Source organism: Schistosoma mansoni, chromosome 6 (genome assembly GCF_000237925.1).
Source record: "Schistosoma mansoni strain Puerto Rico chromosome 6, complete genome".
Classification (NCBI taxonomy): domain Eukaryota; kingdom Metazoa; phylum Platyhelminthes; class Trematoda; order Strigeidida; family Schistosomatidae; genus Schistosoma; species Schistosoma mansoni.
The window spans coordinates 18875735-18892228 of record NC_031500.1 but is presented as its reverse complement, the minus strand read 5'-3'; the positions used below and the strand labels follow the sequence as shown (position 1 = coordinate 18892228).

The 16494-nt window shown below is 36.9% G+C and overlaps 1 protein-coding gene across 1 annotated transcript in view; it reads left to right on the top strand.

Moving 5' to 3' along the window:
• Positions 1-287: 287 nt before the first annotated feature.
• The window catches only part of Smp_163970 (family S10 non-peptidase homologue (S10 family)), a gene marked incomplete at its 3' end in the record, with an annotated part of 51150 nt that continues 34943 nt past the window's right edge, over positions 288-16494 (top strand). Inside the window, exons 1-4 of the mRNA XM_018798506.1 lie at positions 288-600; positions 6590-6637; positions 11153-11239; positions 13640-13795. Of these exons, the coding sequence (XP_018653441.1) occupies positions 304-600; positions 6590-6637; positions 11153-11239; positions 13640-13795 (588 nt within the window). The 5' untranslated portion in view covers positions 288-303. The remainder of the gene's footprint in view (positions 601-6589; positions 6638-11152; positions 11240-13639; positions 13796-16494) is intronic.

The following is a 16494-nucleotide window of genomic DNA, read 5'->3' as shown; positions in this document are numbered from 1 at the left end:
TGCCAGGACTAACGAAAGTCATTTGGCCTTCTGTCCATTCCATGCTAAAACCGAATACTTTCAGTCAGTGACCTACAGAAAGACTTTGATTTGCACCAGCAGAAGTCTAGAAATTCCTGGATATTTATTTTTAAATATTACTAAACCATGGGTGGTGACTGCACAGCAAATGTAAAGAAACACTGTTTTTACCCTTGCGATTAAAGACAGATTGGATGTTGAAAATCTAAAAACTGAAACTTCGTATGACTGGATTCCGCGTATCACCGTAAAGTGCGCCGTGTTTGCATCTATCTGCCACCGATGTCTGTGGTCATCTTAACACTTTCAGTTTTGTTGGGTAGTTTCTGCCCATGTTTAGGTAGTAAAAACAGACCAAGAGATTCGGATGAAATTCTGTATTTACCAGGCGCTTGGCCACAACTGAATTTCAAGCAGTACTCTGGATATCTTCGTGGGTCATCTGATAAAATCCATATTCATTACTGGCTTGTCGAAGCTACTTCGTCACCTGAGTCAGCTCCCTTAATTGTATGGTTGAACGGCGGACCAGGATGCTCTTCTTTGGAAGGTTTACTTACTGAGAATGGTCCTTACCTCGTGAGTTTTTATGTTAGAGTTCTATAGTTCGGTTAACGTTCAATGTAATTATCTCGAAAATCATAGAAACCGCCTAATAATTCAGTGGTTTTCTACCTTTGTCGGACTCTCACGACTCCTTGTTAAATAATAAAAAACATGTTCATCCTTCTCACTTAACTATAGTAACTCAAGGAATATGTGCGATTTTCTACCCCGAAATGAATTCTGAATATTCCCGTAACAAGTACATAGCTGATACCGTCAATTCAGAACTGGTGAAACAATTGTAGATTAATTGTTATGGGGTTAGTACATTCACTGAGCTAAGCATACGTATTGTTTAATCCTCGTAAGATTATTCAACCCTGATATCAATGTGCTGCCTTCTTAGTAGACAAATAGTAACGAACTTTTCACATATCCTGTCTAAAAGTACAACGGTAATGTATACCCTGGATTTTCTTTAAAAATTTTCAACTGTTGTTAGCTGTAGTCCGTTATTGTACAAATGTTATCCTGTTGGTTTTATAATTCGTTTATAAGATACTGCTTAATTGAAACATCATTTGTAAGGATAAAAGACTAATCAGTCTAGGTAATTACGGCGGTTCACAATGGAGCTGTTATGGTTTCTTGTTCAAAATTTCAGAACACAAACATATATATATATATATAGCTAAACAACCAATAAAGGGGAAATAAAGGCGAACAAAGAGAAATAAAGGGGAAATAGCATTGGAAAATAAGGGGAAGATAAAGCGGATATGCGCCAAAATGTCTGCTTTTTCGCCTGTCCGAAGGAAATAAAGCAGAATTTCCCCCTATATGTTGCTCTGTTTTCCAAATGTCGCTAAATTGCCGATTTTTACCTGAAATATAAGACGATTTGCCGATTTTTACCCGAAATATAAGACGATTTGCCGATTTTTACCCTAAATATCCGCTACATTGTCTACTTTTCGACTACATACACACCAATGTAATTTAGCGCCCACTCTTAAAACGCTTTTGTATTTACCCCAACTGCCTTCTGTGTTCGCCTTCATTCTCACAACACAGCACACGGATAATGTAATGTACGTAAAATATGGTATAAGTTCGAAATTTTCATTGAAAACAAAAAGCTTATTAATGTACAACGTTATGAGCAGTTTGCAGATGGTAGAGCATCAATGTTCATCATGTAATTGCAATTGTCACGGACCAGGCATCTCACGTATTGTTTCTTTCCATCACTCCTGTTGGACTATAGAGACTCAAATAATTCTTGTGAATTCTAAAATGTAATCAAGAAAAACGTTACTATATCTAGGAAACTTGTTTTGCACAACTAGGTACTTGAAGCTGAACTTACGGTTATATCCTTGAACACGGAAGACTCTACCTACAGATAAGGCGAAAACAATAATCACTTTAAAGTCGTACGTACGTGTTCTTTCTTCCGTCGATGACGCTTCTGTACTTTGTCTCTTATGTCGTGAAAATAACTTTGCATAGCCATGTCATACAGTTTCGCAAGGTCTTTCTCGTTGACAGATGACGACAGGAATCGTTTAGTGAGTGCACCTGAAGTTTAAAAACCTTATTTATCTTACTTCGTACGCAGCCATAAAACCAGCACTTCTGAAGCGCTCGTTTTGATGAAGTACCAAGTAGCGTGAAATTAATGGCAACTTCAGGTATCATGATGTAGGACAGAAGATATCGCACGGAGGTTTTATGATCATCACCCATTAAACGCGTCAACATGGCCATCTGTGATAGGAATAAATGATAAAATTCATGTTGTGTGCTTACAAATCTATCCCTCACGTCTTTTTGCTCAAGACAAGCGTCCAAAGTTCCCAGTTCCTCTTCAGATGACAAAGGGAACTGTTGACTGTATAGTCCACAGTCAAATTGACGCGGATGTTCGCGGTCAGCGAACTTTGAGAGCATGAGCTTTATATTTGTACTAATTTCACTCAAGCTTGCCAATATTTTCAGCTGCACCGTATGCATTCTTTCAAATCTGAAAAATTGAACTTTATCGTACGGATGAATTACTCAGCCGTTAGATTTTTATCCTCGGACGTGGAGGGCGAGGTGTCTGATTGTGTTGAACTGCTTAATTGACATGTCCAAATTAAAGATACTTACTTCGCAATCGGAGAGGCAACCTTCTCAAACATCCGAAGTTTTGGATATTGGACGCGGCTATTCCCAGCCTGCATCTCTGCGACATCCATGTCCACGGAATTGTAAAGAAAACCTTCTTTACGTTTCAGTGCACTTCTACGAAATTTAAGTAAAATTATTGAACTGACCCCTTTTGCTTCTCTGTGTTTAACGGCAACGTATTTTCGTCTGGCGAAGAGTTCTTATTAGTAACATAGCATTTTTGGAACGATGTCAACAAATCATTGGCAGATTTGAGACTATTTATAAGAAGCGATCGTTTGCATGTTTGTAACTAACCGCATTTGTGGACAACACTGCACTTGAACATAGACCAATTTCCTTGAGGTAGGTCATTGTTTTGCAGATGAAGATCAATGTTCTCCCTTGGATACAGACATAGTTTTTCTCCAATAACCTAATGTCCGGTTGCAATCACCAACTTACTTTTGCTTGGTGCGTTAACGATTACGTACTTATTGTTGGGAGACTAAATATTACATAACAGGAAATTAAAGGAAATACAATCATATAACAGTGTGTAACAAAGGGACAATAACCAAATGATTAACACAATTTATAGACATACATTTACAGTCAACATCATGAATCGAAACCCAACTGTAATCGCTGCTAACTACGGAGCATTTAAATATTCCTATGTCAGTGGAAGGTAATGGATCTTCAATGTAATTTTGTGGGTCTGTGAATTGCCTGAATTTTAAGAGTCCACTCTCTTGAATATCAGTTATTAATCCCGGCTTTCCGTTGACTACTACAACATTATCAGGCTTAAATGAATTTATTTTACTATTCCTAAACATTATTACTTGCTTACGTGAGTCAGCCTTATCTATCACCGGGTTATCATGAGTCGATATGTCAACCTGGAGCCTATCGCAGAAAGACATTTGTTCCGCGTAACGCTGAGCTGCTTGCTTAGCAACGGAATACCCACTGTGTACAGATTTCTTAATTTGTCTCATATAAGACTCGAATGGAAATGCTGAGTAGCTATCTAACGGTCCATGTGCCAGAACATCGTCAGGAAGATGCTGTAGCGAGTGCACATTATAAACTAAGTTTTCACATCCGTAACACCATTCATATTCTCTTAGAAAATTTCTTAAATCCATCCTGACAGATTCTATCACCCTAATATAAAACTTAGGATGTGCAAGCAAGTAAATGGACAAAGCAAGACGTTTAAAATTTAGATACAAAGGTTCAGGCAGAATACTTTGAAGAATAACCGGGCCTAAGTATAGAAGAAACAACCTACACTCGGACGCCTTCCATACCGATACGTAGTCTAGTGTTCGACATTTACGCTGAAAGTCAGAGGGAGTACTTTCCACGCACCTAGATATCAACTTATTTATAGTCCTAATTACACATGAGTTTACGTTCTTTAGCCTCTTGTGTCCTAATCCTATCCAGAGAGTCACAAGTTTCTTTGTGACACCTAAGTAAACCATGTGCATGGGACCTAAGGGGAAGGTTGAGATCATGTCTATCGGAAGACTTTCGAATATAGAATGTCTTTGATGGTGAGTAGATTGTGTCTGATTCCGGAAACTGTCGTCAGTTTTTACCGTATATTCACCGTTTGGGAAAGTCATCTTTCCATCAAGTCGTCTACCATTTACAACACACCGGTCGCAACCTGCCTTTCCGTTGTGATTAACAGTGTATCTAACATCAGAACGAGCAGGTGCATCACATATTACCGCAGTTAACTGAATAGCTATGTATTTGTTGAACCTAACACTAAGTAGACCCATTTCAGTCATTTCTTTTATTTCAGAAATAGTGTCGGCAGAAATTTCGTTGAATTGTGCCGGCTTAGTATTCCCTCCGTAGATCCCTATCATGAAGACATCACTAAGTCTAGAGGCAACGATCCGTCCTAATACAGGCCACAAATGTTGACTTGAGCTCCTTGACATAGAAAGCCCATCTATATTAATATACAATTCTAAAGTGTCGAAATCACAACTACACAACCAACGTTCAACATATCTTAGCAGGTTAGTCTTCAATCCGAGATGGTAGTAAACCCCACTGCTGATGGACTTTGGTTGTACACTTGTGCACGTCTTCAAGAGACTTCTAATGCTGGTCGGCAAGTCTGGTAGGAGAAGGCGAAAGTCATTCAGAATCCTGTTTGCATCTCGGATACTCAGAGAGGTTGATGTCATTAAATTCATTAATATCATGTTGATCTTCTCTTTACGATGTAAGGGCTTGTGGCAGGGCAAATCGACGGTAGAACATCCTATAAGAAATCTATTAACGTATGAACTTCAAACACATACCATTATCTTCCAGAAGCCTTTCATTGGTACAGCTTGTGGAAGGTATTACAGTTGAAGGAATCTCATGACAATTAGTTTCCCTGTCAACTGACATCGTTTCTACATATATAGGTGGTAAAGTCAGTTACCTGTAGTCGTGCTTTCAATAGCAAAGTTACTAAACGAAAGCAAGTCATCTCTCCTCAGAAAATCTGTACGTAATTTATTCCACCATCTGTTATAAATAGATCTATGACAGCCGAGGACTCTTGACAAGTTCACGGTTGCCCTACGTCTACATCACAAATTACTTACACGATGCAAGTGAGTGACGTGCCCTCTGTTTTTTAGTTCCTTCCGACTGTTTACCTTGTTAGTCCTATAACATGAGTTTAATCCAAGTCAGTGAAATAGCTCGTAGACGCAGGTTTTGAATGATAAAACATGTTTAGAATTCCATGATTCACTACTTCGTCAACAAAACACTTTAAGCTGTACACATTTCACACTAACTGTTCTGATTCATATTCAGTCTAAAAAGTAAGACTCATTCTGCAATTTTGTGAAGTTTATGTAGAATCTTGGATGATCTATCAAGTGCATGTATAATGAATAACTCCGAAAGTACTGTTGTGATCACTTTCTGTAAGGTGTTTTTGTAGTCTGAAAATGGTTGATCAGGCGTTTGTCTGAATTGTTACCTAAGGTTCTAGGTTAATAAAGCCTGTAAAAAGCTTTCAAACATTTGACTTCAACATGTACGATCTCCATTTTTGTTAAATGTGGTAATTTCAATGAAAGTCTGGTCATTGATTTCTGATCTTAAAGTTAACTCGAGTCCATTGTACGTAGATTCTTTTCAACTCTAAGTTCACATAGATGATAGAAAAAAAAATGTTGACAGCAAATTTGAAGACCGCTATTTTTATCATAATTAGCCGTCAGTCTATGTTGTACACCTAGTTTTGAAAGGATAGGATGGTTCCTAGTGGAGCAATTAGTCAGTTTATAATCATGATCAAGGATGATTTAATTTTCATTTCTGCATTTCGTAGACGTTGTTAGTTGTCACATTGAATTCACTTGAAGTCACTAACTTCTAGTCTGAGCCATGTTGGCAGATGCAGACTACTTGGTTGGGGCCCACGTGACTATCGTAACCAATGGTTGGAGACCCTAGGTGACATGGCTCAGAATCGATCACAATGGCGAAGGTGTATACACTCTTTATCTTCCCTTAAACCTTGAGATTAAAATTGCTTCATAACTTTCTTCCTTCCTATACTATATCCTTATATACAACCTATCTTTTATATACTATTACCACTAAATTAACTATTTCTATGAATCTGGTGTTGATCTTGTTGTGCTAACGAGGTATGGCAACTTGGACCGATGCATAAATGTGCCTGGTCCTACGTTGTAGCTGACTGACTGACTGTCACATTGCTATATGAATATTTCACCTATGCTACCATTTAACGTAGAACTCCTCACCTTTCTTTCATCAGTGACCTGTTTTATCCTTTCCGTTTCTGTACTTGTGTTTTCAGCTCCAAGAAGGACCTCGTCTCGTGGAAAATCCATACTCCTGGAATAAAGTAGGTCAATTGTATTTTTTATTGATTAGTTTGATATTCACAATATACCCTAAATCTTTTCTACAAAAGTATCTTGATCACTTTTGTTGATCAGTCCAGTTGGTTTACTCATGAGAACAACTATCAAAGTGCTTATCAGCTCTGTCTTTGCTCCTCTACAACTATAAGATGCACCTATTATCAGAATATCATGTACTGAAGGATTTCATTTTTGAGATAACTGCCTATGTGTTATGTAACCCATTCAATGTGTTTTTCACGTCCCTCCTCGGGTTTATGCTATATTTGGAATGAATTCTTTTGTTTCGATTTTTGCGGTACTAACTGAAGTAGAGCTGCAAAATCTTCAATGTTTAGATCAAGATATGGTTCCAGGTCATGAAATCACTGTAATATTTTATAGAATCCTAAAATATAGACAAATTTATGTACGTGAAACTAGTTAAGCCTATAAACTAACTTATACCACATAAACTTATTTTAATTCTTATTAATTCGTCTATACCTCCTTACGATTGACTTCCTAATATTCATGTCTCAAGGGTGTATATGATTGTATATGTCTGCCTAACTGTCCCCAAATGCCCTGGTACGGCCGAGAGTGGGGAGAGTCCGCTCTCCATCTCGAAATGCTCAAACATGGCCACGCGTATATAGTCTCTGCCAGGGAAGTCCTACTCACTGCCTTCTCGTACCATGGGTGTTGTTTACGAAATTGAGAGAACGAAAAGCGAATGTCCGGTGCTTTAACCGGGTTAATAGACACGGAAAGTTCATCTAGAGGAGTTGGAAAACCCTGAATCCAAACCAATGGTGTACATGGGCTCCAGTATCGTGAGCGAACAAATGGCGTATGAATGAATCATTGGTCACCGGCTGCTATGGGACGACATCTCCTTACGATGGTCTATTGCCTTGTGGATCAGGCCTTTAGGTCGATGTAATACGTACAGTATGCACATATGGCCAATAAGAGACTGACTAGTTGCAGTCCTAAACATCAATGGTAAGATTCAAACAAACAATACTAAGTGAATTTAAAGTCTGTTTGGTTGTCTAAGTTAGTAGCATGTGTCATATAGGATTGAAATGATACATTTACTGGCCAGACGAAAACAGATTGCATAAAGTTGTGATAAGAATTGCTTCAGCATGAATGATATATTTAACGAAATCGAGTATATGTATTTTTTTTCAGATTTTTGTGTCATATATTCTTAGTTCAATGTCTTGAATGTATGAAATAAGTTATGTAATTTATGGTTCCATCTGTTCCTGACGAATCGACTTAAAATCGACCACATCGTCTCTACTGCATTCTGAATCTCAAACATTACTCTTACTCATCATTTATTTCCATTTCCCAACTCATATCATTTGCGTATAGAGGTACAGGGAATTTAAAGTTGTTTAAAGATATGTAATCACATAATATATCAATAGTCTTTTTCAAAGGTACATTTGTGAACAAGGGATTCACATCAAATGAACACATTGTGATTCCCTTGATATAAATATCACCTAAATGATCGTTAGAAGATAGCTCCATAGGGGGTAACAGGTGTAAGTAAGTAAGTACAAAATCTAGCCAGAAGTGTCTGTGAATGTGGGAGACTGTAATTAATAGACTTTGCATAACTTAAGGACGGCAAATCGTATATTAATAATAATCTATAGGTTCGCTTATATATGTAGTTCTAAAAATGGATTGTTTGATTAAGCCATGTTCTAACGATCATTTAGATGATATTCATATCAAAGGAATCACGATGTGTTCATTTGATGTGAATTCCTTATTCATAAATGTATCTTTGAAAATGACTATTGATATATTATGTGACTACATATCTTTAAACAACCTTAAATTCCCTATCCCTCTAAAAATTCTTAAAGATTTACTACTATTATATACTGAAAAAGTCTAATTCACATCTGAAGGTGAATACTTTCGCCAGGCCAATGGGATTGCTATGGATAGTCCGTTCGGACTATTATTAGCAGATGTGTCCATGGCACATGGTGAAAATCTGGCTGAAGGCCTTAATGGAAAACATGTCACTTTATAAGAGATATGTGGAGGATATCTTATTTGTCTGTGAAAGAAAGGAGGATATGAACTGTTTGTTGAATAAACTTAACACTCTCCAAAACCGCATCAGTTTCTAATGCGAAGAGGAGAAGGACTACCACTTTCCCATCCTAGATATACTTCTAAGTGAATAAGATGATGGCTCAATCAAACGATCTACTTTTATAAAACCAACGTGGACAGGCCAATACCTTAGTTATTATAGTTATTGTTCTGTGCAATGCAAACAGAGTTTGATAAGAGCCTATTTAACAGGCTTGACCGTATTTGCACAAACGACACTATTGATAATGATGTTAGGTTGCTAAACAAAACATGAATGGCAAATGGCTATCCCATTAAATACATACATAAATGGATAGTTCACGGTACAGTGAGACCTACTATAACCTCGACAGAAAGAAAGCTAATTGAATACCATCCCTTCTATTTAGGCTGTTCGTGTTCGCCCCGTACATCAATGATTCATAAACAATTTTTCAACCTTTAACTTGTACTTTTATTTTTACTTCATATTATAACAAATTTAACATCTAATATCAACTATTGATAACTCACTCTTACACATACACACACACACAATTTATTCAGTCACTTATTTTCACACTGTGAACTTTGTGAACTTGATTTGCATTTAACTGACCTTGTTATTCTTATCAGAAAGGGGTTTTGTAGAAAACCATGTTTCCCCCGTGGTGGCCTAGCTTTAATTGACTTATCAATTCATTAACGTTATTCTATTTATTAAGGTCAGAATCTTAATGTGACTGGATTATCACAAGATGGATTTGTTTGGATTGTTTAACTCCATATAATATATAGTTGAAATCATGAGTCAATTGAAGCTAGATCACCATGAAAAACCTGGAAGCACTGGAAGGCCGTTTCGTCTTATTGTGGGACTCCTTAGCAGTGCACGTCTACGATCCCGCCTCTCGAGATTTGAACTGCTTAGAAGTAACACAATAGGACGAAAAGGCTGTCCAGGTTTTCCATGATGATCTAACTTCAATTAACTCATGGTTTCAACTATAAAATTACTGAAATCTCCACTAAACCCCTTCTGATAATAATCATATGCTCACTAGTGACTGACTTCAAGAGATATTTTCTGGAGTTCTAGTGAGTAGCAATGACCACTGGAGTTCAACCAGGTCTTTTGAAAGATATCAACTCACTGAAGACATTGGTGAATGGTTGCTCAACTTCGTAGATTGGTTGAAGTTAGACATAACAACACTGTTGGATGCCGGCTCAGTGATCCAGTCGTTAAGCGCTCTCGCGCGAGACCAATAGATCCTGGGTTCGAATCTCGTGAGGCGAGATCGTGGATGCGCACTGCCACTGAGGAGTCCCACAATAGGACGAAACGGCTGTCCAGTGCTTCCAGGTTTTCCATGGTGGTCTAGCTTCAATTGACTCATGACTTCAACTACAAAATTACTGAAATCTCCACAAAACCCCTTCTGATAAACTCCATATCTATATTTTTGATGATCTTCATTTCGATTATTGCCCTGAAGAAGTTCAGACAAGTTTACTAGACGAAACGTTGGAATTATTTAAATTTCAATCTCCGAGATTACTTCAAATATAATTTTCATATATAATGATTTCCTTCTGCTCGGCGCCCAATTTTTGTCAAACTGTTCACTCTAATATTGACGAATATTCATGCACATCAGTGTGCGTATTATATGCATGATGGTTAAACTAGTGTTGCTCAAATAATTGGGACAGTAACTACTAATTGTTTTATATTTTCAGTAATGTGATACACTTCACAGCTTCACGATGTATCCTAAAACTTGAGATTATCACCTAAGTATATTCATGATAATCCTCATTTGCACACCGCTTTCTTCTTTTCTGGTTATCTTGTGCATAATTCAAGATTATCACAACAAATAGTGAACATATTATTCAGTCAGTCAGTCAGTCACAACGTAGAACTTCGTACGTACGTACATCAGTTCGAGTTGCCATACCACATTAGCACAGAGATGAAGTTGTCGATTCAAATCCTATAGTGGTAGAAGTAGTTAGAGTATAAGCATTATGTGAAAGATTATGGTTTGAAGATGTTATTGAAGGAGTATAATCCAATGAAATAAATTTCGAGAGAGAAAAAAGATAGAGACATAAAGAATTCAGATGATTAGAATTCTGTAGAGCACGAGGAGTGGATGCACCTTCACCATTAAAAACGATTTTGAGCCATGTCATTCAAGGTCTCTAACCATCGGTTGCTATCATCTCGCGAATCCCAAACAAGTAGTCTACACCTACCAGCATGGCTCAGTCCAATTGTCAGTGACATATTATTACTGCTTGTAAATGTATATTATGTTGAGTAAAGATCAACTACATCAATTTTCTCATATAAACTAAAACTGTTTAGTTGACATTATTTTGTTTTTCTTTAGGTTGCTAATGTTTTATACCTAGAGGCACCAGCTGGTGTAGGATTCTCTTATTCTTCTGATTCTTCTCAATTATGGGATGATGATCGAGTAAGCACTATGTTGTTGTAACAGATGGTTCTAATGTATTGCTTTCATTATTGTACTTTTCACTGTTGATTTTTTTTAAGTTGGAGAAGTGATGCGATGAATTCATTCAACCATCCATCCATTAGTTCACTTGAACCAATTATTTCCTTGTGATTTACATGTTGACATCATTTATCGCATGTGATTTAGCCAACTAAACACAAATATTTCTTCATAGTCCGAATAGGTTTGAAATTCATACCAAACACTGCATGTGTGTGTGTGTCGTTTATTTCTTTGTTGGCAAGCTCTACTTTCACACTGATTTGTCAGTAGCTTTTCAACTGTTTGCCAAGTATAACTTATCCAAGACAATAGACTAAATCAATGTATTATTTAATACAATTAGTGATAATGATATTAAGCTAACCAAATTGATCATGAATATTGGTTATGGATTCATGAGGTATTTAAAGAAGAAGTTTTGTATTCTATTTGAAGTATACAGAGGAGTTTCATTCAATCTATTACCTTTATGAATTAGAATAATGCCAGAACAACAATTGAAATAGGATAATATGAATTCACTATATATTGTAGTTTCTCATCAGCTTCTTACAGCCATATATGTATTGGAAAGTAACATTGAAGTATGATATAATGTGAAACAATCGACACCAATGATGAAGAGAATTAGAATAAAAGGGCTATCAACAATGACTTTATATGTATATATGCATGTGCAGGAACAGTTTCGAGGCCATTTGAAGATGGGATTCAAAAACAGAGGGATGAGTGATGCATCAATTAAATAAGGTCCATAGACAGATGCGATGGATTGTTTGATAAATTTAGGTTGTGAAGGGTTTACATAAGCTTACAGGAATTAGAAATCGATAAGATGGGTTACGTAATAATTGAAGAGAATTTGAAAGGTTTACATAAGTTAAGAGAATCAAGTGAATGAAGACATATGAGTGAAGGGATAGTTTTGGTGTACCGGAAATAAGAATTAGTTGAGTGAAGAACACAACAAAATAAACCCTAATGACAGAAATAGTTTACGAAGGTAGTGATAAGTTTATTAGTGTCTCTTTTTGAATATATAAATCAGGTTTGAGTTTATTTATTGCTATTACTTCGACAAACGGAAGAGACACTGCGTTGTTTTATCTGTTACCAATTTTGGAGGCTTGTAGAATGTCAATAGTATACCCGGCATCAAGTAAATGCCGAGTTCTCCCATTCTTTAGAGCCTATGCGCCTCTCAGTCTTAAGTGTTTTGGAAACGTGTTCCGAAAATGTGGATATATACTTTGCTGTCTATTGTTCCAATGTGTGTGATTTGGTATGTACATGTAAAATGGTGAGTGTGTTGAAGGTTGCTAATCCACCAGCATGACTGACGACATGTCAAACAAACAAAAATTGAAACGTGGAAAACTACTACTACCATCATCAAAAAGGTTCAATTATTTATAAACAGTTGTCTACTCAAGATACTCAATATCCTTCGAACGGATACCATCAGCAACAGCCTACTGTGGGAGAGAACACACCAGTTTCCGGCTGAGGAGGAAATCGGTAAATGACATCGGAAATGGATAGGACATATGTTGAGGAAATCATCAAACTTCATCATGAGACGAGTTCTAACTTGGAATCGTGAAATGAAGTGGAAAAGAGAAAGGCTGATGAAAACACTATGTCGAGAGTTGGAAGCAGACATCAGAAGAATCAATATTAGTTGAAAATAATTAGGAAGAACCCCTTCTAGAGGGGTAACAGACGTAAGTAAGTAAGATGATGAAAAACCACGAAATATAATGAATTCACATTTTTCTGTTGCAATTGTTTTTCTGGTATTATTCATATACAGAGATGTCTAGGTAAATAAGTAGTACTATCAAACTTTACACAAAACTATTTCATCTGTTTGTTGATACATGACATTCTAGTCACCGTATCACAATTATTATTCTAATCAGGTGCGTGCGTGTATGGTGGTGGTGGGATAGGATAAAAGTTATCAGGTCGCCACTCATTCATGAATCGTCTTACACATCTTTATCAAAAGCCCCTAAATGCATTCAGTATGCTGATGTTGTAATGAGATTTCGAGTATTTCGGTTCCAAATAATCACTCATTTTCCAATCTCATAAAGAAAATCCTATAATTTTACTAACGTGTACCAACTAGCACAAAACGTAGACCAAGGAGAGCTTCTTACCGTTCACTTATAATCACCTAGTCAGTCATAACCGAAGTAGAATGTGACCTACAACTACTTAACATAATAAGTGTCCTTTGTCATCTATTAACTTGTGCTTGAAAGTTTGAGGTGTTTTTCATTTATGCATATAATTTTTGTGTTATTATAATCGAATTCTCTTCCGTTGAATTTTCATGTTAAAAAATAGACTGCTTCAGACAATTATCATGCATTGCTTCATTTCCTGGAAAAATTCCCTGAATATGAAGGACGTCGTCTATTTGTTACTGGTGAGAGTTATGCCGGTGTTTACGTGCCAACATTAAGTCTACTTCTTTTGAATTCAACAAGATTTGACTTTCAGGTATAGTTAAACAGTTTTTTTTCTTAAAAAAGAGGAACGTAGTTATCATTATTCTCCAGAAAACCAGCAAACAGTTTTTCTTGATTTCATGAATCGATATAAGTTAGTCAACCATTGAGAACCTGGAACCACTGGACGTGCGTTTTGTTTTAGTATGAGACTCCTCTGCAGTTCACACACGACTGAAAAACTGGGAATCGAACCCAAGATCTTCGATCTGATAAGCAGATGCTTAACCTCTAGACCACTGAACCGGGATCCAACCATGTACAAGTCTGACTTGAACCAATCCACGAAGCTGCATGACCATCTTCTCCCGATGGTTTTCTTAAACGTTTATCCAATTACTTATCATGTTTTTCAATATTACTTACCTAGAATAGTCGATGCTGAGTCCTGGTGAGAATTAGCCATGCTTGTTAAGAGTGTTCATCATATTATTGGTGTGATGAGTTTATAATTAAGACCAGGAATACCCCCTGAATTCCTCTGATCAATCTACATGAAAACACTCTTATATAACACTTTATCACACTGTCCAATTGTCCAAACAAGATGTTTATGTGACAACGAGAACACATGAGTTAATTTCAGCAATGCTAGACGTTGGCTGACAGATGATTCGTCTAGAAAGGTTGATAAACCCCAATTTCAATCTAGTTGTATATATGAGTTTCAGTGTCCTCAAAGAATCGTTTCTACAATTTTCAGCGATATATCTTTTTGTATTAAGCTGAAGAAAAACTACCTCAGAACTGATCAAATATACAAAACTACTATTCACCTAAATTTGTGTTCAGAAAACGTACTCTGTCAGACAACACTAACTTAAGTAATTACCCGCCTTATGAAATTCGTCTGTGTGATCTGACTAATTATTCGTCTTTCACATGAAGCCTATCCCCGAATCCTAACTGTAGCCAAATTTCAGTAGACAAAGCTATTGAGTAGAAAATCAAATCTATGTATTTGAGAATAGTATAACCCGTCAGTCATAATTAACATATAGAGCCTGTCACACATTTTGTTCATTACGCCAGGTTGGTACCCCACATTGAGATGATGAGATGAAACTAACAAGTCGAAGTAATCGTAGCAGTAATGATAGTGAGAAGCACTAAGCATTCAGAACGTGGTTCCAGAAGACGAAATAAAAACTGTATGTATGAAGGTATACTGGAATTTGAAAGAGTTCGATATAGGATGAATACATATATTCATGAAAATTATGTTCTAATTTCAGTTCAACAGTTCGTTGATGTACATCTTGAACTGTTCCGTCTTTTTTTTTCTTGAATTGTAGGCCATTGCTGTTGGGAATGGATTGACAAATTACCGATTCAATGATAATTCTCTTTTGTATTTTATCAATTATCATGGTTTGATTGATGAAATGTGAGTAATCAGTATATATATATATATATATATATATATATATATGGATGTTTAGGAGTGGATCTCAATTGGACTATTAAATACTTCCATAATTAGTATTTGCTTAAATAATGATAAAAATCCCATCTCCTTTGAACCGTATTTCTTTTCATGATTAGTCTTACTTATGGAAATAAATGGGGTGAGTCTGCTCTCCCTTTCGAAATGCTCTCACATGGCCATGCGTATATAGCCTCTGACAGGGAAGTCCTACTCACTGCCTTCTCGTACCACGGGTGTTGTTTACGAAATTGAGAGGACGAATGTCCGGCGCTTTGACTGGGTTGGTGGACACGGTGAGTTCACCTAAAGGAGTTGGAAAACCCTGATTCCAAACCAATAATGCACATGGGCTCCAGTATCCTGAAGGAGCAAATGGCGTATGAACCAATCGTTGGTCACCGACTACCATGGGACTACATCTCCTTACGATGCTCCACTGCCTTGTGGATTAGACGTTTAGGTCAAAGGTTCCGGGTGTGGCCCCTTAAGAAAACCACTGCTTCAGTTTGGGCATCCGGGCAGTATTACAACCCTCACACAAATCAAATGAGATTTGTGCGGCGGGTATATATCTGGTACCCCTTTGTACCAACATTTATGTGTTTAAATAATAATAAATAAATTGTTACGATTTTTTACGTTTCATATCGTTCTTGATGTAAAACGGTATTCCAGTCAGTGTATAGCTTTGTAACTTCATCAATTGAATCGTCACCCATTCAAAAAAAACACGTTAAGTACCTCAAGAACTCAAACTGACCTCAAAGCTGACCTATGTTCTTCAGATTTTTATCCAACTTCTCTTCAGTTTGACCATTTTTCATTTCGGAAATGACCTGCAAAATAAGGATTCACAAATTGTCTAGATATTGTGACTAAGGAAAGTGATCTACACTGTTGCCTATTAAATTAATGTTTGTGAACTGATAGATAATCACTTCCAAGTTAGCATGAAACACTCAGACAGGCGATATAGCGTAAAAAAGGGGATAGTCACTCCGTATTGTTTGTTTGAATCTTCCCATTGATGTTTAAGACTGCAATTGACCAGTCTCTTATTGACATATGCGCATCATGTGCGGACTGCTTCGATATAGCCTTAATTTACAAGCATTATAAGCAAAGATGGATATTGGCTAGCAGTGGAATCCAGGATGCGCGTTTCATCCTATTTGGGATTCGTCAGCTAGATGTACCTGCATCTCAGAGTTGATGTTCACTCTGGGACTCGAATCCGGTACTGTTCGCTTCAAACGCCATCG